The following is a 23,948-nucleotide window of genomic DNA, read 5'->3' on the forward strand; positions in this document are numbered from 1 at the left end:
TCTCCCTTCTCCTTGGCCGCCGGCCACAGACGGCCGGCGGCGGGCCGCGTGTCCCGGCGGCGGGTCCCGCGTCCCGGCGGTGGCCCCCGGCCCCCTCCTCTCTCTCTTCCTCTCTCTCTCCCTTCTCCTTGGCCGCCGGCCACAGACGGCCGGCGGCGGGCCGCGCGTCCCGGCGGCGGGTCGCGCGTCCCGACGGTGGCCCCCGGCCCCCCTCCTCTCTCTCCCTTCTCCTTGGCCGCCGGCCACAGACGGCCGGCGGCGGGCCGCGCGTCCCGACGGCGGGTCCCGCATCCCGGCGGTGGCCCCCGGCCCCCTCCTCTCTCTCTTCCTCTCTCTCTCTCTTCCTCTCTCTCTCCCTTCTCCTTGGCCGCCGGCCACAGACGGCCGGCGGCGGGCCGCGGGTCCCGACGGTGGGCCCCGCATCCCGGCGGTGGCCCCCAGCCCCCTCCTCTCTCTTCCCCTCTCTCTCTCCCTTCTCCTTGGCCGCCGGCCACAGACGGCCGGCGGCGGGCCCCGCGTCCCGGCGGCGGTCCCCGACCCCCTCCTCTCTCTCTTCCTCTCTCTCTCCCTTCTCCTTGGCCGACCACAGATGGCCGGCGACGGGCCCCGCGCCCCGACGGTCGGGGTGTCCCCGCGCCCCGGCGGCGGTCCTCGGTCCCCTCCTCTCCCGGCGGTGGGCCCGCATCTCGGCGGTGGGCCCCAGACGGTCGGTGAGGCCGCGTGCCCTGACGGCGGCTCGCGTGGTGATGGCCCCGATGCGATGGGCTGCGATGACGGTGGGGCCCACGGGTTCCGGTGCTCATTTTTTTTATCTCATTAATTTTTTTTATTTTTATCTTTATCTAATTAGATTCAAGTGTATTTTAAATTTTTAAATATATTGTATTTCATGAAAACGTAGACCTGTCAATTGATCAATGTATAATATTCTACGTTATCCATATAAAATATATATGAAATATATATTTTTATATGGATATCGTAAAATACATACATTGGTCAATTGATTGTCCAGTTTGGACAGTTTGGAAATTATATTTAATTCTATAGATAATTACATTATTCGAATGATATGCGGAGGGTTCGAGAAAAATTTCGGACAGTATTTTTCTTTAGTTCTCCTCACACATTTTGAGTCGTGTGGGGAGAACTAAGGGGAAATGCTGTCGAAATTTCTTTCGGTCTTTTTTGCGTATCGTTTGATTAATGTAATTAATCTATAGAATTAATGCAATTCTCGAATGGGATAGGATCTATCTGTATCTATTTGTTGATGATATGATGCATGTATCATGTAAATTTTTTGTAATGATAAAATAATTAATAATATTAAATATTTTAATCTTGATTTTATTGTAGGTTTTTTTGAGAAAATGGCCAGTACTCGAGTTCGTGTTTTATTGTATTATGACGGCATGATACAGAATGATCAAACTGGTGTGCAGTATAGTCACCCTGCAAATCGGATGATTAGAATATCTTCATCATTATCACGTCAAGAATTATTGGATCATTTATACAGCAGTATTCCTGTAGACAAAGAAAAATATGAAATAAAATTGAAATGGAGATCTCCTAATCTGTCGGGACAGTTAATGCAGAGTAAATATATCTTGGTTCCAATTGATGACGATGATGATGTCGAAGAAATACTGATCTTTCCTTTGAAATATTCAGAATATCGATTTTTAGAATTATATATTGAAAAAGAAGATGTACCAAGTTTTGGATATCATAGTCGGTTTTTAACTCAAGCGGATAATAATGTTGGGCCTTCCTCACCTTTCGTAACTCCTATGATACAAACCGATAGAAATGAGGCCGGTTTTGCAGAACAACATTCCACTACTGCCGGTCCTAGCTGTCCAATTATTCCAAGTGCTGTGGTGACTTCTCCTGTGTCTTCTGCTATGGTGACTTCTCCTTTGGTACAAATAGTGGTAAGTGCGGGAGACGACACTCATATAGGAAATGATGATTGGGTAGTCGGTGGAATAAATTCTGATAGTCTGGGTTTTGAGTCAGATGAAAATGAAGATGAAGACAGTTGGATGGATGAGGACAGTAGCAGTAATGATGATGATGATGAAGATGAGAATGATGATGAAGATATTCAAGCTAATATTAATGTGGAAGAATCTCAATCTCGTTTGCACGAACCTCCACAATATTTTAATGATATAAATTTAGATGATGGTGGTTGTGTTAGTGCTGGTCGAAGATTGAATTCTGACAATCAATTTTGAGACTCTTCGATGACTGAATTTTCTAAAGGTTTAATGTTTGAGAGTAAAGATGATGTAAGGAGAGCTGTTGATCTTTATCACATTATGAAGCATCGGACATACAATGTAGTTCAGTCGCATTCAAAATTATGGTCCGTACGATGCGCATCATCAGATAATGTTCAGTATTGTAAATGGAGGCTTTGTGCTGCATTGTTGAAAAAATATGGATATTTTCAAATCACAAAATATGAGGGTCCTCACACTTGTTTGTTTACGGGATTGAGTTAAGACCACAAACATGTCAGTGGAAAGATGATTAGCACATTAGTCCGACATATTGTTGAGAAAGATCCCGGTGTTAAAGTTGAAGCTATTGTGGCGGCCGTTAATGATCAATTTCAATATACAGTATCATACAGGAAAGCATGGTGTGGAAAGCATAAGGCATTGGTTGATATTTATAGAGAATGGGAGCCATCTTATGCTAAATTACCTTATTATATGGCTGCACTTCAATATGCAAATCCTGGTACAGTTGTTTCATGGAATTTTTTTCAAGCTGTGAATTCCAATGCTCGTGTTTTAAATTATATTTTTTGGGCTTTCGAACCATCTATTCAGGGTTTTATGCACTGTCGTCCTGTAATTAGCATTGATGGCACGCACTTGTATGGTAATTTTAAAGGTAAGATGTTAATTGCAACAGGCATTGATGCAGAGAATGGGATATTTCTATTAGCATATGCAATTGTCGATGAGGAAACGACTGCAAGTTGGAGTTGGTTTCTTTTCCAGCTCAGAATACATATCGTTAAAGATAGAAATGGAATATGCTTAATTTCTGACAGGCATCCAGGTATATTAAATGCCATCACAGATGAGTCTATTGGATGGAGTCCACCACGTGCCTATCATCGATACTGTTTAAGACATATCTGCAGTAATTTCAACACTCATTTTAAAAATGTGTAGCTGAAAAGAGCAGTATGGCAAGCAGAAAGTGCTCATCAAGTTCGTAAATTCAATTTTATCATGGGTAGGATTAGAACAGTGAATGAAGAAGCTTGGAGCTGGTTGTCCGAGATAGAAAAGGAGAAGTGGACATTGGCACATGATGATGGCCTACGCTATGGTGTTTTGACTACAAATTTGTCGGAGGTTTTTAACAGTGTTTTACGAGGAGCTAGAAATGTGCCAATTACAGCTTGTGTTCAACTGACATTTTATCGTCTTGTCAAATATTTCAATACGAGGCATGCCCAAGCCTTGAGATATGTAGAGGAGAATCCAAATAATCTTTTTACTCCTCATGTTGCAATTAAAATTGCTGAAGATCAAGTTAAGGCTAACCAGCACCGAGTAACAGTATTCAACCTTCAAAGAGGTATATATGAAGTGCTTACGAGAAGAGCAAGCGGAGGATTACGAGGTGGAGGAAATTCTCATACTATTACATTAGCTGAAAGAAAATATTCTTGTGAAAAGTGGAGCACGTACAAATATCCATGTTCACATGTTTTAGCTGTGTGTCAAGAAATTGCTGTACATTTTAGTGGTTTTATGGATGATGCATATACAATTACAGCATATATGAATGCTTGGAGCGGTAATTTCAATCCACTACCACATGAAGATTATTGGATGCATACAGTATGTTCAAATGTATGCCTGATCATCATCGTTTGAGACCGAAGCAGAAAGGTAGATCAAAGTCAACGAGACTACGAAATGAGATGGATGATAGGCAAATAAGAAATAAGAACCACTGTGGTATTTGTAGGAAATAGGATCATAATCGTCGTCGCTGTCCTAGGATATTTCAACATACTTCAACTTCAAGCAGTGGAAGAAATTGAAAGCTTCGAAAATTTATTTTTGTCATTGTTTTATGAATTACTGTGAGATTGTATTTGAATTTACGTGTTTAATATGTTGGGATGAACTGAATTTTATGTTTAAATTGTATTGTGTGATAATATTATATTTAAAAAAAAATAAAATATATTATCTTATTTTTTTAATATATCTGTGATAATATTGCTTGAGACAGCGTATTATGGCTTACGATCTATGATATCCCGGTCCTCGAGACAGCAGCATTCTTACATTGTAAGAGCACCATCGATCACAGACTATTTTAGATGGCGGCGTAAGCATTACAATCTTATTTACTCTTTAAATTTTTATTTTAAAAATCATGTACGTTATCTAATTATTATATTTTATTGCAGGAGTTCAGACATCTTCGTCTACGACGATCCGATGCAGATTTCTGGAGGACAGAGGACATCCCAGATAGAGTGTTAGATTATTTACGATATCTGAGATTTTATGGAGTATATCGGATCGATCGTATATAGATGGACGTTGGTCTTATTACTGCTTTGCTTGAGAGATGGCATCCAGAGACACACACATTTCATCTTCCATTTGGTGAGGCGACCATCAATTTACAGGATGTCAGCATCCTTACTGGACTATCAGTTGATGGAGATCCAGTTACCGGAGTTGATCCCACACTTACCATTCCGGAGTGGCAGGCTTTGTGCTTGCGATTGTTAGGGTTTGAGCCCGACGTACATTTTTTCGATCATTCAGGATTGAGTGTTTGGATGATCGTTATCGTCATTTTCATATTGCGGATGATGCACCAGAGGAGATGGTGCAACAGTATGTTAGGGGTTAGGTGCTACGATTGTTAGGTGGTGTCCTGTTACCTGATACTTCATCGAACAAGATGAAGTTGATGTTTTTGCCATTATTAGAGGATTTAGACTTCGCTCGTCGACTCCGTTGGGGCAGTGCAGTACTAGCTTGTCTATACCGAGCTATGTGTCGGGGTTCCTATGCTGATCAGAGCGAGATTGGTGGTTATCTTGTATTATTACAGGTATGTGAATTAAAATTTTTTATTTTTAATATTTAATTATATTTTATATTGGATATATCATTTATTTAATTTTTAAAATTTACAGATTTGGGTATGGGAGCGTATGCCGACTATCAGTCCATTACGACGACAGTTGCTCGAGATGCCATCAGAGCAGCAGGATCCTGATGTTCCATTCAGACTAGACGGACCATTAGGATACAGATATCGAAATATTATTTTTTTTATTTAAATTTTATTATTTTAAATTTATTTAATATTAGTACATTGTGAAACAGATGGAACGTTGCATTCAACGTTCATCACGTATCGACAAGAGTGGCACGGGTTTATAGGTGCCAGTTGGATACATTAGTTGATACATCTAGACGGGTAAATTTTGAATTTTTTACAAATATCAATTTACAGTATTCATAATTTATTATAATTTTTTACTAATTTTTTTTATTTTAACTATATTATATCAATTTTTGTGGGAGCCATATACAGATGGGATATTGGCTATACTGCCGCAGATGTGTACAGTTGGACACGACATATGGACTGCTAGGGTGCCACTTATTTGTTTTGATGTGGTAGAGTGGCATCTTTCCGATCGTGTCCTGCAGCAGTTTGGTCAGACTCAGGGCATCCCATAGCAGTTTGATACCAGCCAGGGACTTCATCGTATTGATCAACGAGAGAGAGCTCGTATTGACTGGCGTATCAGACATGCACAGTACATCGATATTTGGGATGCACGTCGAGATCACATTGTTCATGGTGATCCTATTTTGAGAGGCCATTCATATACTGATGACTACATGGCTTGGTTTTTTAGCATTACGGTGCGAGTCATTGGACAGTCTCAATATGCAGTTTCTGGATACGAGGGCGAGAGTTCTACTATACGTCTTTTGGTAAGATTACGAAAATTACTTCATGTTATTTGTGTTATATTTTTGTTTTATATTGTACACTATACTTATTGTTTTATACTAACTGTTCTATTTTTATTTTATAGACTGATTCTATGTCGGATCTCGTGTTGGACGCTCGTCGTGCTTTATCTACGACTGATGAGGACGAGCAGATTCAGATACTGCGGGAGATGGAGAGAACAGATTCTGGAATATTGGTGGCGATTGGTGTTGATCCACATACCTGTGCGTCTTGGTATGGAGCAGTTCGGGCACTAGATATGAGTTATACGCCGTCACCATATGTTTCACATATGTAATCACCGCATATTCCGCATATGTCATCATTTGATGCTGCACAGATGCCACCGCCTTTTCATCCACAGATGGCAGCGTCTTCTTCTTCCTACATCCCCCAGATGCCATCACCAGGTACCAGTTGGCCACATGAGTATGATACTTTTTTTTCAGGTCCATCCGTGTATCCAGATGAGAGAGTTGAATGGGTCTCTCAGTCCGTAGATGATCTGACAGCATCAGTTATTCCTGCGCAGCATGATCAGCAGATCTCCTCCACTGATATAGGAGAGGAGCCATCACAGCAGGAGCAGCCGGCGAGGACCTTCCTGAGAAGGTCCAAGCGACCACGAGCGCCGCGACGTCCTTGTGGGACTTAGTCTTTGTTATATTTGTATTTAGTATTTTTACATTTTTATTGTACTATTTTTTTTTATACGTTTGACATTTTTATTCTATTGAATAATATTAAATGTTGATTTTATTTTATATTATTTAATTTTAAATGATTGGATATTATGATTTGTGTATATGGATACACATACTCGAACGTGTCTCAGAACATTAGGAGAGAAAACGTTATGCTGAAAGGACTATAAAAATTATAACGTAAATAATAATATATCGAATGTTGCTCTTTGAATTGATTTTGATGGTTACAAAGCATTTGAAGGGATTACTAATGATTTTGATTTGAAAAAAGATTTATTGTATTTCAGGAAAAAAATCATAATTTTATCAGATATGATTCTGAAGTCTCAAAAGCAAGAACAAAAGATGTGTAATCTATTGGAGGTAATTTCAATATTTTTGGAAGCGTATTTTGTAAGAAAAATAGGTTTATATTTTTGAGTCGACTCCATTAATCGACTCATGGTTAAAAGAGCTTAACGGCACGTAAAATTTTTGGCTACCACACTCTGTGAGTCGACCCCTTGACTTTTTTTCTGATAATTTTTATTTTTTAAATTTTTTAAAAAGAGGAAGAGAGAGGAAGAGGGAGAGAGAGGAGGCAGCTCACCGCCGTGCTGTCGGAGAGACGCCAGAGAAGGGAGAAGAGGGAGAAAGGAGAAGAGGGAGAAGGAGAGAAGAAGAAGGGAAAGGAGAAAACGCCGTTCCCTTCGATATTTTTTTATTCTTTTTTTTTTAATTTTTTTAAATTTTTTTCATAATTTGTTTAATTATTTTTTTCTATTTTTTTTAATTTATTAAATTTTTTAATGAGGATAGTAATTTGAATGATAATTTTTAATTTAAATTAAAGTTAATTTTTTTTTAGAATTATAATTTCTATTTTATTACCATTTTTTTCTTTTATTTATTTTTTTATGATATATTTTTTTAATTTAATTTATAATTTTTATAATTTAAAAATATAATTTTAGTTTTCTTTTATTTTTATGATATATTACGTATTCTTTTTCTTTACTTAAATTTGTAAAGGAAGAAAGAGAAGATCGAGAAGGGAGAAGGGAGAAGGAGAAGGGAGAAGGAAGAAGGAGGGGAAAAAGGGGTTTGGGGAGGGGAAAACGCTATTCTCTATGGCATTTTTTCTTTTTTTTTATTTTTTTTAATTTTTTTACTTATCTATTTGTAATCTTTTAATAAATAAATTTAATTAAATAATAAAAATAATAATTTAAATGATAATTTTTAATTTAAATTTAAATTAAATTTCTTTAAAATTTATAATTATAATTCTTATTTTATTATTATTTTATTATTTTTTTATGATAATTTTTTTTAAATTTATTTTAAAAATTTTATCATTTGAAATTATAATTTCAGTTTTCTTCCATTTTTATCTTTTTAGCATCTATTACGTATTCCTTTCCTTTACTTAAAAAAATATTATTTTTTCTAAAATTTAATTTATCAATTTTTTTTTCATATTTTTCTTCATTTTTTAACTTTGTATTATATTTTTTAAAAAATATTATTTTTAATGTATTTATTTTTTGATCAAAATTTAATTCAAATTAAAATTTTTTAAGGCACATTTATAAAATACCCGAAAAAAAATTGTAATTAATTTAATTACATTTTATTCTTTTATGAAATATTTTTTTTTATAATTTTTATAATTTTAATTTTTAATTTTAATTTTCTTCCATTTTTATCTTTTTGAGCTCTTTTCCAGAATATATGCGTCTTGTTTGGTAAATAAAAAATTAATTTAATTTAATTTTATTCTTTTATGATATATTTTTTCTAATTTAATTTATAATTTTTATAATTTTAAATTTCAATTTTAGTTTTCTTCCATTTTTATCTTTTTGATATTCTATTATGTATTTTTTTTCTTTTATTTAAAATATTTCTTAAAAATTTATATTTTAATTAATTTAGTTATTAAAAATGTAATTTTTAATTTTAATTAAAATTATAATTCTTATTTCTTAAAATTAAAAATTATAAACTTTGTTCTTCAATTACAATTATAATTTCTATTTTTTTTTCAATTCTTTATATTTTTATAAAATTTTTTTAGCCTATTTTTAAATTTTTTTTGAATCTTTTTAAAATAAATTAATTTTAATTTGAGAAAGTAATTTAAAATAATATTTTTATTTCAATTAATCTTTAAAATTTTATTTGTTTTAAATTTTAAATTATAATTTTTTTTTGATTATTTAAAAATTCTTTTTTTTAAAATTTTTAGGACAAGTATTTCGAATGATGTTTTTCAATTAAATTTCAAATTTTTATTTCTTTCATTTTTCTTTCTCTTTTTTTTTTTTCTATGATAATTTTTTTTATTAATTATGATTTTTTTGACATCTTTAAAAAAAATTGAAATAAAAAATCTAAATTAATTTTTTTAATGAATTAGAAATTCAAATCTTTATATTTTAAATTTTAATCAAAATTAAAATTTTAATTTATTTATTAATTTCAAATTTTAAAAAAAAAATCATTATTTCACGATTTTTTCTCTTTTTTTTTGTGAAAAAATTTGAAAGCGTCATTTTGAATGGTGTTTCTAAAAACGCCATTCAAAATGGCGTTTTTAAAGATGCCATTCCAATTGGCGTTTCTTCTTCTTTTTTTTTGGGGGGGGATGATGCCATCGTGGAAAAGGAGGATGACGTGGAAGGGGAAAAAATGCCATTCAAAATGGCATTTTTTTCTTTTGCATTAGTTTGGTAAATAAGTCTGATTTTGAATTATTTTGATATTTAAATTTTTTTTTGTATTATTCTAAAAAAATTCAAAAAAAAGAAACACCTAATGCACGCTGCAGATAAGACCTCATGAGTTAACTGACAAAATCAGATAGACCAACAGAAGATTAATTGTTTATCTCTATTCATGGGAGGAATCGCATCATATCTGATTGCTTCCTCCTCCATAGCTCCTTGAAGCATGTGAAAGCTGCTAATGGTAAAAAGAAATCCAAAAAGGCAAGGGCTCCAAGGTTTAAACTAGCAGCCATAAGAAATGGTTTTGGACCTCCTCTTACATGGTCCTTCACATAATGATCATTGTTGGTGCAAAAATTCACCTGCATCAGAGAAGCTGGAGTCGAAGGAGTCGCGGTCGCCGTCGAGACCTGCAAAAGAAGTCTAAACCGGAGGTGGGGTTGCTCCGACAAGACCCTCCGACGCTCAAATCAGTTCTCTGCCTCAACAAGAATGGAGTGCTCGAACGAAAATTTTAGCAGAGTTTTAGGATAGAAAATAGAGCTTAGAGAATAACGTATCTGGGGTCCTCCTTTTATAGACGGAGGGAGCAACAGACTGATAGCGATGTCTGTAACCGTCTGGCAGTGGGCTGCCAGAGTCAGGAGGAGTTTGTTGCGAAGAGTAGTGGAGTGGAATCGTGGCTATCACCGGGACATGCCACGTGGAGTCTGTCGCGAGGAGTGGAGCGGCATCCATTGTCGCGACTTGCCAGAGGATGGAAGAATCGCGCGGTATCCGTCGCAGGAAGTGGAGCAGGATCGTGGCCATTATTGCGGTCTACCAGGGAGTAATGGAGCCGCGCGAAATCCGTCGCAGGAAGTGGAGCAGAGTCGTGGCCGTTACTGCGGCCCGCCAGGGAGTGATGGGGCCGCGCGGAATCCGTCGCAGGAAATGGAGCAGAGTCATGGCCGTTGCTGTGGCCCGCCAGGGAGTGCAGGCCTGTCGGTCGAAGTTCGGCTGGAGTGTCTGGCGGAGAGAGGTGGTTAGCTACCCGTCTGAGAGGAGCTCGGAGTCTGGTTCCCGTAGGAGTCCGGACGAAGTCTTCCTTCAGTCGAAGTCGGAGATGAGGTCCGGCTCCTGTGGGAGTCCGGACGGAGTCTTCCCGCAGCTGGAGTCGGAGACGAGATCTGGCTCCCGTAGGAGCCTGGGCGGAGTCTACCTGCAATCAAAGTCAGGGGCGAAGTCCGGCTCCCTTAGGAGTCCGGACGAAGTTTACCAGCAGTCGAGGTCGACGACGGAGCCTGGCTCCCGTAGGAGTCCGGACGAAGCCTTCCAGCAGTTGAGGTCGGGGATGAAGTCCAGACGGAGTCTTCCTGCGGCCGGAGTCGGAGACGAGATCCGGCTCCCGTAGGAGTCCGGGCTGAGTCTTCCTGCAATTGGAGTTGGGGGCGAAGTCTGGCTCCCGTAGGAGTCCGGACGAAGTCTACCTGCGATTGGAGTTGTGGGTGAAGTCCGGCTCCCGTAGGAGTCCGGACGAAGTTTACCTGTAAGTGAAGTTGTGGGCGGAGTCCGGCTCCCGTAGGAGTCCGGACGAAGTCTGCAGGTGAAGTCATGGGCGGAGTCCGACTCCCGTAGGAGTCCGGACGAAGTTTACCAGCGGTCGAAGTCGGGGATGAAGCCTGGCTCCCGTAGGAGTCCGAGCGAAGTCTTCCCGTAGCCGGAGTCGGAGACAAGATCTGGCTCCCGTAGGAGTCCGGATGGAGTCTTCTTGCGATTGAAGTCAGAGGCGAAGTCCGGCTCCCGTAAGAGTCCGGACGAAGTCTGCTTGCAGTAGAAGCCGGGGATGAAGTCCGGCTCCCGTAGGAGTCCGGATGCAGTTCACTTGCAATTGGCGTCGGGAGCGAAGTCTGGCTCCCGTAGGAGTTTGAAAGAAGTTTTCCTGCAGCCGGAGTTGGGGACGAGGTCCGGCTCCCGTAGGAGTCCGGGCGAAGTCTTCCTGCAACCAGAGTTGGGGACGAGGTCCGACTCCCGTAGGAGTCCGGGCGAAGTCTTCTTGCAACCAGAGTTAGGGATGAGGTCCGGCTCCCGTAGGAGTCCGGGCAGAGTCTACCTGCAATTGGAGTTGAGGGTGAAGTCTGGCTCCCGTAGGAGTCCGAACGAAGTCTACCTGCAATTGGAGTCGTGGGCGGAGTCCGGATGAAGTCTGCCTGCAATTGGAGTCGTGGGCGGAGTCCGGCACCCGTAGGAGTCCGAACGAGGTCTGCCTGCGATTGGAGTCATGGGCGGGGTCTGGCTCCCGTAGGAGTCCGGACGAAGTCTGCCTGCAATTGGAGTCGTGGGCGGAGTCCGGCTCCCGTAGGAGTCCGGACGAGGTCTGCCTGCAATTGGAGTCGTGGGTGGAGTCCGGCTCCCGTAGGAGTCCGGACGTCGCAAAGAATCCGATCGACGCTGGCGGGGTCCTGTCTGTCGGCAAAACTTGGGAGTGTTGCGGAGGCTCGGCCACCTGGGAGGTTTGAAGAGATGTTGTCGGAGGTCGGAAGTTGGTTGGATCCCCGGAGGGTCACTCCTGTCACGAACTTCGGCTGGGAGGATATTTTATACCCAACACCAGTCCCCCTACTTCCGAGTTCGAATTTTGAATGAAGGAAGTACAGAGAAATTTTCGCAACTGAAGTTGTCCCCTTGAATCTTGTGCACGATCGCCCCCAGATATTTTGGCATTAAATGCATGCGTGCTGGAGTCTTTTCGAATCGGGACGATTCGAAGGGACCTTTCAGAATTCTCGCTGGTACGCTAGCCCAGGCATGGCGCAGTAATGGCTCTGTCAGCTGTCAGCCACTTTTAGCCGCCTGCTGTGGCGAGTGGGACACGTGTCGAGCGCGGATCAGTCTGGGGGGATTCGCGATCATTATGGCGCCGGATCCCAGGGTCTATTTAAACCCGCCCTTCCGCCTTTAGGGGCCCTATTCCGCCTGAGAGTTCTATCGGTGTCCGTCTTTTCTTCGAGAGCCCTGACCCTCCTTGGCGTCTTCCTTGGCCCTAGGCGTCCTTCGAGTCATCCCTGTCCTCGCCCCTCTGCATCCTTCAGAGCGATCTAGGTTAGTCCCGGAACCTTTGTCTTTCTTCTTGCCATTTAGGGGCCTTTTCTCCTCCATTTTTCTTCTGTCGCATTCCTCTGGTTTGGTCTCCCGCGACCCCTCGTCCCTTGTCCCGCCTGATTTCTCCAGGATCTTTAGGGTCTTCGTTTGAAATCATTCGAAATGTCTTCCGGCACCTCCGCCTCCAGCGGTTCCGGGAGTTCTTCAATCTCAGCCCCCCAGGACCCCCATACTGTAGACGAACCCACATCTGGGGCTGGGCCTCGTCCGATTTTTGCGTCGGGTGCCATTCCCTGTTTCCTGACTTCAGATGAACTCCTACTGATAAGGGTTCAGTATGGAGTTCCTTCGGAGTACGATCTGGAGCTTCTTGGTCTCGCCGACTGGGCTAGCACCCCTCCTCCTGGCCGTTTCTGCCTGTATCAGGAGGCCTTCCGTGCCGGACTCCGGCTTCCGCTTCCGCCTTTCGTTGTCGCCCTCTTCCATTTCTTAGATATTTCTTTAGCTTCAGTTGCTCCGAATTTCTTTAGGTTCTTGATAGGGTTCCTCTCCCTTTGCCACATAGTCGAAGTTCAGCCATCCCTCTCTTTGTTTAGGCATTTCTACACCTTCAAGCATCATCCCTCGATAAAGGACTGGTGGTATTTCTCCCCCTAGTTTGGCAAGAAGGGGTTGCTGAAAGGTGCTCCCTCTTCAATCCACAACTGGAAGGGGAAGTACCTCTCCGTCCACTGCCCGACTTTGAGGCTGGGCTTGCCCCCTTGGGGCTCTCTGAGGGACTCTGTCTGTCGGGCTCCCAACCTGGGGGAGGACGACCTTCAAGCTACCCGGAAGCTTCTTGGCTATTCCTCTCCTTCCCTTCCCAACCTTCTGAAGGAGCAGTTTTTGTTCAACATCGGCTTGAGTCCCCAGGATCCTGCGAGTATTCCATCTTTTCTTTCCTCTTCTTTTCTTCCATCCCTCTTCTTTTTTTTCTCTCTTTTTTTTTTGTGTGCCACTTCTTCCTTTTTCACCCCATCGCTAATTTTTGATTGATTTTTGATTTTTTTTTTCAGGAATGGATGCCGAAGCAGTACGGATGCTCGCCAGGGGCCTCAAAGCCCACAAGAGAAAAGGCGCCGCGGCCTCCGGATCAGCAAAGAAGGTCAGAGTGGAGGAGACGAGCTTGATCGCGCCTGTCCAGGTGGCCCCCGCGGTCGACATTCCTTCAGACGCCGAACCATCGGCTCCCCGGGCCTCTTCAAGGAGTCCCCCCACTGGGGCTCCCATTTCAGGGGTCCATTCCACGGAGGCGCCCATAGTCGAGAGGGGGAGGAGAAGGAAGTCGGTGGCCCGCAGGGTGAGTAGCCGCCGAGCCACCGTTGAAGAGTCCCTTAGTTCTGAAGAAGAGCCGGAGAATCCCTTCAATGACAGGGACTTGATCAAGTGGTTGATCGACGGCTGCATTCTGTTTGAAGTCGTCGAGAGGATTGATCGCGTCGATCCTGAGCAGCGGGTTTGGGACTCCCTAGGGTCCTTTCTCGAGGTAAACCAATCTTCATTTAATTGGCTTTTCGACCCTTGCTCTGATCCCCTAGCCGCCCTTGCAGATTGGGCACCAGCTCCTTGCCAATATCGAGGCGACGAACCGGGCGAGGAGGGACGCCATCCAGGCGGAGGAGCATCGTCGGGCCGAGGTCGCTCGTCTCAAAGAAAAGGCAGCCGAAGTAGTTACCCTACAAGAGGCCCTGGAGAAAGAAAAGCAGGCCCGGGAGGAAGAGAAGCAGACCTCGGAGGAGACGGTGAGGAAGGCAGAGGCCGAGGTCACAAATTTGGCGGAGCAGATCTCGGTCCTGGTCTCAGAGGCTAGGGTTCTTACGGTGGAGGAGTTCAAAGCCTCCACAGAGATGAGGGACCTGAACGTCCGATTCGGCCAAGAAGCATTCATCAAGGGGTTCGAGCTCTGCCAGGAGAAGGTGGCCAAAAAATTTTCCAAGCTCGATCTCAGCTTCTTGGGCGAGGAGTCTAAAGATGAGGTCGGTCCCTCTCCTACTGCTACTGCCGCCGCAGCCCCCCCTCCAGAGACACCGAGCTCCCCAACCCCTACTGCAGAGGTCTGAGACCTCCGACCTTGTATTTTTCTTTTACTGTAATTTTTTCTTTCCTTTTTGTCTTTAAGAAACATTCAATCAATAAAGTTGAATTTCTCGTCGTGGATGGCTTCTCCTCTCTTCCTTCCTTCTTTTTGTTTTTCTTTCTGCAATGAGACGCGCCTTGACGCTTTTGTCTCCCGATGGCAGTGTCCTGCCGAAGCGCTTCCCCTGCCCCAGGGAATTCCGCTGAAGTCCACGATCCAGCGGCTGAAGAAGGAAGTTCTTCATTTGACAAAAAGGTCGAAGAAGATGGAAGGCGAGCTTCACAGGTTGAGGGAGAGTCACTCTGAAGCCGCCGCGGAGGCCACCCGCTTCCGGAACCTCCATGTGAAGGGGATCATGGAGTATAGCCGGAGAAAGGCGAACTTCGAGAAGGAGCTCGAGGAACACAAGAAGCGCACCAGCGACCAATCTTGGGCTCAGACTGCCAAGATCAGTTCTCTCAAAGTGGAGCTGTCGGCTGCCCAGGAGAGGATTGGCCAGCTGAAAGGAAGTTCATCCCGGCTTTTGACTCGGGCCGACAGCGATCGGGAGTGGTCGAAGAAGGTCTCTGACCTTCAGCAACAGCTCCAGTATGTCGAGGTGAGCTATGATGCGTACCGGACCGGCTGGCGCAAGCAGGTGGACGAGAACAAGGAGAGGCTCAGGATGGCGACCGACGAGGTTGCCCACCTTCGAAGGCAGCTACCTGAGGGGGCTCAATCTGCTTCCGCTCGGGATTCCGACGAATTTCAATCTCTGAGGAGGATCGCAGAAGAACTATCCATCGCTCTTGGGGAGGGGAAGGCCGAGCTGCAGCAATTGAAGATCCAGCTGGTGTACGAGCAGCGGGCAGTTAAGGATGCGGAGGCGGAATTCGAGGTCCTGAGAAAGAGGTGTCGAGAGGTAGAGAATGAAAGCCAACGACTTCGTCGGATGTTCCAGGACATGCTGCTGAAAAAGAGAGAGCTAGAAGAAGTTGAAAATCTGAGGCAGTCCCTGATAAGGAGTGAAGCAGATAATTCGAGGTCGGAAGGAGCAGAGCTTCCCTAGGGCTCTTTTTGGCCTTCCGTCTTTCCATGTATATATTTTCTCTTTTATTGTTTTGTTTTGTTCTTGTGGTTTTGTTTTTCTTTCTTTAGCCTTCTGGGCTTCGTAGTGTATATTTCGTGAATGAAATGAAAAGGGGATTTTGTGTTACCTCGTCCACGCATTGTATTAAATTATCGTCCGCTGAACTTCTTTTGTCTTTTGACTTGTTCGACGTCGACATCGTTTGGAGGTGCCCAGTCGTCGTCACGCTGATTTGCTTTTCTTGTCATCCATGGCCGTAGGCTCGAGCTCGGTGGTCCGAACTCCGCATTACCTTGAAGGGGTCATTATTTTCTTGACCTGTGTCGAGAGCCTTCTTAGAGACTGGGGATGTTTGGTAGGAACTTTTCATCTTTGTTGAGACGATGTTCTCTAAGTCTTTGGTGTGGTTTGTTTTTCATCTGTTGCCGATGTAATTCGTCGCTTTCCTTTTTAATTTTCTTCCTCTTTTCTGAGTGAGGGTCCTCCCCTTGCTTTTTGTGGGGTCGCGTAGAAGTGTAGAGGTGCCATTGAGGGAACTTTTTCCTTTATCCAATTTTGTTGGGCAGCCGAATTTTTGTCATCGTCAGGACGAGGTTCTCCTTCTGTTCTTGACGTAGTCGATCTCAGCTCAGGTTAGGATGAGGTTCTCCTCCTGTTCCCAACGGGGCTGTGGGGGCACATAAGGATCGTTGCAAGGGCCTCTCCCCCCATCCGGTCTAAAAGAACCGGGCCTTCGACTTTGCTCATGTCAGGACGAGGTTCTCCTCCTGTTCCTAACATGGCTGTGGGGGCACATTAGGGTGTTGTAGGGCCTCTCTCCCCATCCGGTCTAAAAGAATCGGGCCTTTGACTTTGCTCATGTTAGGACGAGGTTCTCCTTCTGTTTCTAACATGGCTGTGGGGGCACATTAGGGCATTGTGGAGCCTCTCTCCCCATCCGATCTAAAAGAACCGGGCCTTTGACTTTGCTCATGTTAGGACGAGATTCTCCTCCTGTTCCTAACATGACCGTGGGGGCACATTAGGGCGTTTTAGGGCCTCTCCCCCCATCCGATCTAAAAGAATCGGGCCTTCGACTTTGCTCATGCTAGGACGAGGTTCTCCTCCTGTTCCTAACATGGCTGTGGGGGCACATTAGGGCGTTATAGGGCCTCTCCCCCCATCCGATCTTAAAATAATCGGACTTCCATTTTATTTATGTTAGGATGAGGTTCTCCTCCTATTCCTAACATGACCTTGGGGGCACCTAAGGACCGTTATATGGGCCTCTCCCCCAATCCGATCTTAAAATAATTGGACTTTCATTTTATTTATGTTAGGACGAGGTTCTTCTCCTGTTCCTAACATGACCTTGTTTTAATTGTTTGAAGGGGTTATCCCCAGTCATAACAAGCCCATGTCGAAAGGGAAAGACATGCAAAGTCGAAAGGAATTTTGATTCAAAGCAAAGTCGTTAGTAATACATTTACAGGCTTTTCGAGTCCTATGGTCGTGGAAGGTCTGCTCCTCCTTAAGGTCCTCCGGTGACGGAGTTGATGATCCCGATTGGAGGTCGATCTCCGGACTGCTCTTTCCTCCTCGATGGCTCAAGCTGCGGCAAGGCCCGTGGTCGATCTTCTCTACCCTCAGGCCGACGTCGAATGAATCTATCGAGTCGACCTCGTCGGATGAGCTCCTCGATCTCGTCTCGGAGCTGGATGCATTCCTCCGTGTCGTGGCCGTGGTCACGATGGTAGAGATAGAACTTGTTGGGGTTGCACTTTTCGGGGTGCGTGCGCATCCTCTCGGGCCTTGGGAGCTGCTCTCTGACCTCTATCAGTACCTGGGTTTTCGATGCGTTGAGGGAGGCATAGTTACGGAACCTTCCTGGGGGAGAGCCCCGTCGAGCTCGGCGTTCCGGGCTTCCCTGCCTGCGTGCTCGCGGAGGAGTCTGGGCGCGCTTGTGCCCGGGAGGAGTTCGAGAATGGGGCCGAGCTTCTCTCGCCCCTTTTTCGACTGCGGGCTTACCCGAGTCTCCCGCCTGCTGCTCTCTCGCGGTCTCCTCATCCTTCATTTTGAAGGCTTCTTCCGCTCGGGCGTACCCTTCGGCCCGAGCCAACAGATCTGCAAAATCTCTGGGGTACTTTTTTTCAAGGAGAATAAAATGTCATTCTTCTGAAGGCCGTCTTTCAGAGCGGCCATTGCTACCGACTGATCAAAGTTCCGGACCTCCAGCGCGGCGACATTGAAGCGGTTGATGTAGGCCCGAATGGACTCCCCCTCCCTCTGCTTGATGTTGATGAGGGACTCCGAACCCTTCCGGGGGCGTCGGCTGCTGACAAAATGAGCCACAAATTGGTAGCTCATCTGATCGAAGGAAAAGATGGTACCCAGCTTCAGCGTCGAGTACCAGTTTCTCACCGCTCCCTTCAAAGTGGATGGGAAGACTCGGCAGAGAATGGCGTCAGGCGCGCCATGAAGTAGCATCATTGTCCGAAAGGCCTCCAGGTGGTCAACCGGGTCCGAAGTCCCGTCGTAGCTTTCGAATTGAGGGAGCTTGAAGTTTGGCGGGATTGGATCCTACATGATCACTTGAGAAAAGGGAGGGTCAGTACAAATGTCCTCACCATAAGCGGAGGAGCGTGGCGGAGTTCTTCGATCCGTCGGTTCATCTCCTGAAGCCTTCGATCCAGAAAATTCTCTCGACTACGGGTCTCGAGGGTCCTCTGGTAGGATGGAGGCAGAGATCTTCCGGGGGTGGAGTCGTGGTCTGATTGGGGCTTTCCACCCTTGGATTCATCTTTCCGAGAAAGACTGGGTGGCTGGCCCAAGTGGCCCGTCCCACCGCCGAATTTTGGAGTTCTGGCGACGCTCTTTCCGATCGCACTGATGCCTGCGGCTGCTGCTGCTGTTGCATGGCCTGCACAGCTTCAGTGAGGCCTCTGACCTGCTGCACCAGTAGGTCGAATTGCTCCGCGCCAAGCGCCGTTGCCGGAGGAGGGGGTAGAGGCTGGGAGACTGGAGGTGAGGCCGGAGCCTGAGATCTGGCCGCGAAGGCCGTGGATCGCCGTGTGGATGCTTTGCGGGGAGGCATCGGGCGAAGATCAAGTAGGGGAAGGAGGAGTGGATGTCGGAGAAGATGACCAGAGGCGGTCCCGTTGAGCGCTCCTTTAAGAATAAGGGTACTGTGAAGACACAGGCCCCTTCCTCTAGCGCCAATCCTGTTGGTGCAAAAATCCATCTGCGTCGGAGAAGCTGGAGTCGAGGGAGTCGCGGTCGCCGCCGGAACCTGCAAAAGAAGTCTAAACCGGAGGTGGGGTTGCTCCGGCAAGATCCTCCGACGCTCAAGTCAGTTCTCTGCCTCAACAAGAATGGAGTGCTCGAACAGAAATTTTAGCAGAGTTTTGGGATAGAAAATAGAGCTTAGAGAATAACGTATCTGGGATCCCCTTTTATAGGCGAAAGGAGCAACAGACTAATAGCGATGTCTGTAACCGTCTGGCAGTGAGCTGCCCAGAGTCAGGAGGAGTTTGTTGCGAAGAGTAGTGGAGTGGAATCGTGGCTATCATCGGGACATGCCACGTGGAGTCTGTCGCGGGGAGTGGAGCGGCGTCTGTTGTCGTGACTTGCCAGAGGATGGAAGAATCGCATGGTATCCGTCGCAGGAAGTGAAGCAGGATCGTGACCATTATTGCAGTCTGTCAGGGAGTAATGGAGCCGCACGGAATCCGTTGCAGGAAGTAGAGCAGAGTCGTGGCCGTTACTGCGGCCCGCCAGGGAGTGATGGGGCCGCGCGAAATCCGTCGCAGGAAATGGAGCAGAGTCGTGGCCGTTGCTGTGGCCCGCCAGGGAGTGCAGGCCTGTCGGCCGAAGTTTGGCTGGAGTGTCTGGCGGAGAGAGGTGGTTAGCTACCCGTCTGAGAGGAGCTCGGAGTCCGGCTTCCGTAGGAGTCCGGACGAAGTCTTCCTTCAGTCGAAGTCGGGGACGAGATCCGGCTCCCATGGGAGTCCGGACGGAGTCTTCCCGCAGCTGGAGTCGAAGACGAGATCTGGTTCCCGTAGGAGCCCGGGCGAAGTCTACCTGCAATCAAAGTCAGGGGCGAAGTCCGGCTCCCTTAGGAGTCCGGACGAAGTTTACCAGCAGTCGAGGTCGAGGACGGAGCCCGGCTCCCATAGGAGTCCGGGCGAAGCCTTCCAGCAGTTGAGGTCGGGGATAAAGTCCGGACGGAGTCTTCCTGCGGCCGGAGTCGGAGACGAGATCCGGCTCCCGTAGGAGTCCGGACTGAGTCTTCCTGCAATTGGAGTTGGGGGCGAAGTCCGGCTCCCGTAGGAGTCCGGACGAAGTCTACTTGCGATTGGAGTTGTGGGTGAAGTCCGGCTCCCGTAGGAGTCCGGACGAAGTTTACCTGTAAGTGAAGTCGTGGGCGGAGCCCGGCTCCCGTAGGAGTCCGGACGAAGTCTGCAGGTAAAGTTATGGGTGGAGTCCGGCTCCCGTAGGAGTCCGGACGAAGTTTACCAGCGGTCGAAGTCGGGGACGAAGTCCGGCTCCCGTAGGAGTCCGAGCGGAGTCTTCCCGTAGCCGGAGTCGGAGATGAGATCTGGCTCCCGTAGGAGTCCGGACGGAGTCTTCTTGCGATTGAAGTCAGAGGCGAAGTCCGGCTCCCGTAGGAGTCCGGACGAAGTCTGCTTGCAGTAGAAGCCGGGGACGAAGTCCAGCTCCCATAGGAGTCCAGACGCAGTTCACTTGCAATTGGCGTCGGGAGCGAAGTCCGGCTCCCGTAGGAGTCCGGAAGAAGTCTTCCTGCAGCTGGAGTTGGGGACGAGGTCCGGCTCCCGTAGGAGTCCGGGCGAAGTCTTCCTGCAACCAGAGTTGGGGATGAGGTCCGGCTCCCGTAGGAGTCCGGGCGAAATCTTCCTGCAACCAGAGTTGGGGACGAGGTCCGGCTCCCGTAGGAGTCCGGACAGAGTCTACCTGCAATTGGAGTTGAGGGTGAAGTCCGGCTCCCGTAGGAGTCCGAACGAAGTCTACCTGCAATTGGAGTCGTGGGCGGAGTCCGGACGAAGTCTACCTGCAATTGGAGTCGTGGGCGGAGTCCGGCTCCCGTAGGAGTCCGGACGAGGTCTGCCTGCGATTGGAGTCGTGGGCAGGATCCGGCTCCCATAGGAGTCCGGACGAAGTCTGCCTGCAATTGGAGTCATGGGCGGGGTCCGGCTCCCGTAGGAGTCCGGACGAGGTCTGCCTGCAATTGGAGTCGTGGGCGGAGTCCGGCTCCCGTAGGAGTCCGAACGAAGTCTGCCTGCAGCCGGAGTCGGGGATGAGGTCCGGCTCCCGTAGGAGTCCGGACGTCGCGAAGAATCCGGTCGACACTGGCGGGGTCCTGTCCGTCGGCAAAACTTGGGAGTGTTGCGGAGGCTCGGCCGCCTGGGAGGTTTGAAGAGACGTTGTCGGAGGTCGGAAGTTGGTTGGATCCTCGGAGGGTCACTCCTGTCACGAACTTCGGCTGGGGGGTATTTTATACCCAACAATCATCATTTGGGTATAATCTGATATTTTCACTGTTCACTCTTCTATTTCCTTTTCCCTCCTTTCTCTTGAGCAAGTGCTCTGCACTACCATGATGCTGACTGGACCACTCACCCTACTGCTCTTAAATATTTAACTCCACTCGTCTGCTGTTGCCACTGTTCATGTTTATGGGATTTGAGATTTATAGGCTATATCGCATCATAAATTTTCTAGAAAGTAACAAAAGTCTCATCTACATAAATATGATGCATGGTATATATTCACAATCTTGATGTGCATCATAACTCTGTTTAGATTATTATATCTTGATTTCTTCTATGGCTATTGATACAAGGAAGATCAACAGTTCAGATAGCTGATTCTCGTTGACTTATTTTAGGAAAATAAGCTGCAAATCCTTAGGGAGTTGGCACCATTTCAAAATGGGTTTTTTAGGTCTGGCATTATTGGAAATAATTCTTTCTGCAGAAGCATAACAACAGTAGGTCATCCTGATTCATCTCTGGGACAAGACGATACTACCTCCCCTGATGTAGATCATCCTCGATGCATTAAGTTTAAAAGGCTCGATGAAACAGCAAAGCATATCATGAATGTAAGCCTAATAAGGTGGATGCGATTCTTTTGTCTTAGCATTATGCTGTACTTTTTTGTTTAACGAATATTGATAATTTCCGATTTTTGTTGAAGTGAGGAAGTCCCGCTTAACATATTCTTGAGGCTGTCATTGGTGTGGTTTACACTGCAGAAAGGATATGGCGACTCTCAATATCTTAACTTTTGATAGTTTCTGACATTTACAGATTTTAGATAAAGAAGCAGTGGAAAAAGTACAGGCTGAAAGAGAGATTCCTGATTTAAGGCCTGGATATATTGTTCAGCTAAAAGTGGTATGACGTTCTTTTTTTGGTAAAGAAGTGGTATGACTTTCTTTTTTAGTGGATTTTCTGTTTGGTTCTCTTCTGATCCATGATTTGAACGGGAAGTTCCCGAGAGCAAACGAAGAGTTTCAGTTTTAAAGGGCATTGTCATAGCAAGGCGAAATGCGGGTCTAAATACAACATTTAGATTGCGTAGACTTGTGGCGGGTGTTGGAGTTGATTCTGTTTTCCCCTTGTAAGTTACAATTTCAGACGCTTTAATTCCTATCCTGTGTGTGAGGTCAATGTGCCAAACGGTCAATTTTGGGACCTATCATATCGTGACAGATATTCTCCGAACATCAAGGAAATGAAGGTCTTAGACAAGAAGAAGGTTGGGAGGGCAAAACTCTACTACCTCGGAGACAGGATGAATCCACATAAGAAATGAAAGTGTTCTTTGAGTCATTTCCTCTGTCATTTATTTGTCGACCTGTTGATGTAGTGTATCCATGTGGCTTGCAAGGATGTTGTCCATAATTTCGTCAAACAGATTTTATAAATTGGATGTGCCCACTGTGAACTTTGATCGGGAAAGTTGAGGGTTCATTCATAGTGAACTTTGATCAGGAAACTTGGGGGTTCATTCATAATCAGAGAGGGTCTTAAAAAGGTCCTGCTTGGTGGGCCTGAATGTTGAGTTTGCTATGTTTCTCAGATTAAACGTGTTTCTCAGATGAGATTCTTCTACTATTGGTTGGTTGACTGCGGAACGAGGAATCGACTTCCTTGCGGTTCTTTTGTGCCGCACGTCATTCCGCAAAAGTGCCGACTGGTTTGACTTCAACTTTGTATGGCCTCCACGGTTATATTATCAAACGTCTGAAAGTAGGCTTTTACTATGAGAAGTGTGAAATCGATGGTCAAAGCTATAACAGTATTTCATCATTTTAGTGGAATGTATTTATTCTGCGTAAGAGCATAGAGGAGAAAGTTCTCTTCCAATTTTTTTTATATTTTGGGGGGTGGAGGTTGGGTAGGTGGGGTGTTGGGGTGGGGGCTGCTATCCATTTTCTAAATATATAAAAAGGTAAGAAGGGTTTTTTTGGTAAAGTACTAATCACCGCATAATCCATCGCATATCAGTGTCACAACTTTATTTCATGTATTTATTTTTCCACTCAAGAACCAAAAAGTTCTATCTTACGTAATAAATTCTGTTCCTCCAAAGTTTCCTTGTATCTCAAAATTTATTCTGTCGTTTTGCCAGTTCCTAAGAGGTCCTGGATGCAAGCTTCCTTTCCTTCTATTCAATTATTGTTGTTATTTTCATTGGCACTTCGCCGCTGATTTCTCTTAATGTGCTCTTTGTGAATCTGAGGTGAAGTCCGTTGAGCAAAATTGGAGTAGATTTTGTGTATAGCTCAAAAGTCTTCTACCTTTCAAGAAGTAGCTAAAACCATACATGGACTAGTGCAGCAGATCAGCTCCGGCATACAATTTTATTTGGTCTTTCTTTGATTTTGTTTTAGTTAGTGGTCCAAACAACTCTGAATTGCTTGGCTTGATTAATTAGAGATCATTCATTGCTTACTTCAATGCCATATCTAATCCATACCATCCGGAATTGGCCCTATCCAAGCCTCTGTTCGGGTGCTGGCCCTAACTAACTGCTGTGCGATCCAACAATGGATTCGTGCGAAGGAAGAGAAATCCTTTTGCAAGGAAGATACAAACCCCGCCCTACGCTATAATGGTGTTTGTGGGGGTCTGGTAGGATAACAAGCATATCACAATATCAAATTATTTATAAGGTTGATCAAAATAGAAGTTCTCCGTTTGGATTTCTCAACGAATTAT

General features: G+C 45.5%; 1 protein-coding gene across 1 annotated transcript; it reads left to right on the plus strand.

The window, feature by feature from the left end:
- Window positions 1–589: 589 nt before the first annotated feature.
- Window positions 590–22,839, plus strand: LOC140852230 (uncharacterized). The gene is made up of 6 exons (XM_073245203.1): window positions 590–795; window positions 4,883–4,898; window positions 21,608–21,823; window positions 22,032–22,117; window positions 22,210–22,344; window positions 22,437–22,839. Exons 1-6 carry the CDS (start codon window positions 590–592, stop codon window positions 22,537–22,539), a joined length of 762 nt encoding a protein of 253 aa, XP_073101304.1. The 3' UTR covers window positions 22,540–22,839.
- The last annotated feature ends 1,109 nt before the right edge of the window (window positions 22,840–23,948 follow it).

This window comes from Elaeis guineensis, chromosome 10, assembly GCF_000442705.2.
Source record: "Elaeis guineensis isolate ETL-2024a chromosome 10, EG11, whole genome shotgun sequence".
NCBI lineage: Eukaryota > Viridiplantae > Streptophyta > Magnoliopsida > Arecales > Arecaceae > Elaeis > Elaeis guineensis.

What these genes read in the sequence shown, in the direction of transcription:
- LOC140852230 (XM_073245203.1), top strand. Translation starts at nt 590, where the DNA reads ATGGCCGGCGACGGGCCCCGCGCCCCGACGGTCGGGGTGTCCCCGCGC. An exon ending in CAGCAAAGCATATCATGAAT is followed by an intron (nt 21,824 to 22,031) that starts GTAAGCCTAATA and finishes TGACATTTACAG; the next exon opens with ATTTTAGATAAAGAAGCAGT. An exon ending in TATATTGTTCAGCTAAAAGT is followed by an intron (nt 22,118 to 22,209) that starts GGTATGACGTTC and finishes ATGATTTGAACG; the next exon opens with GGAAGTTCCCGAGAGCAAAC.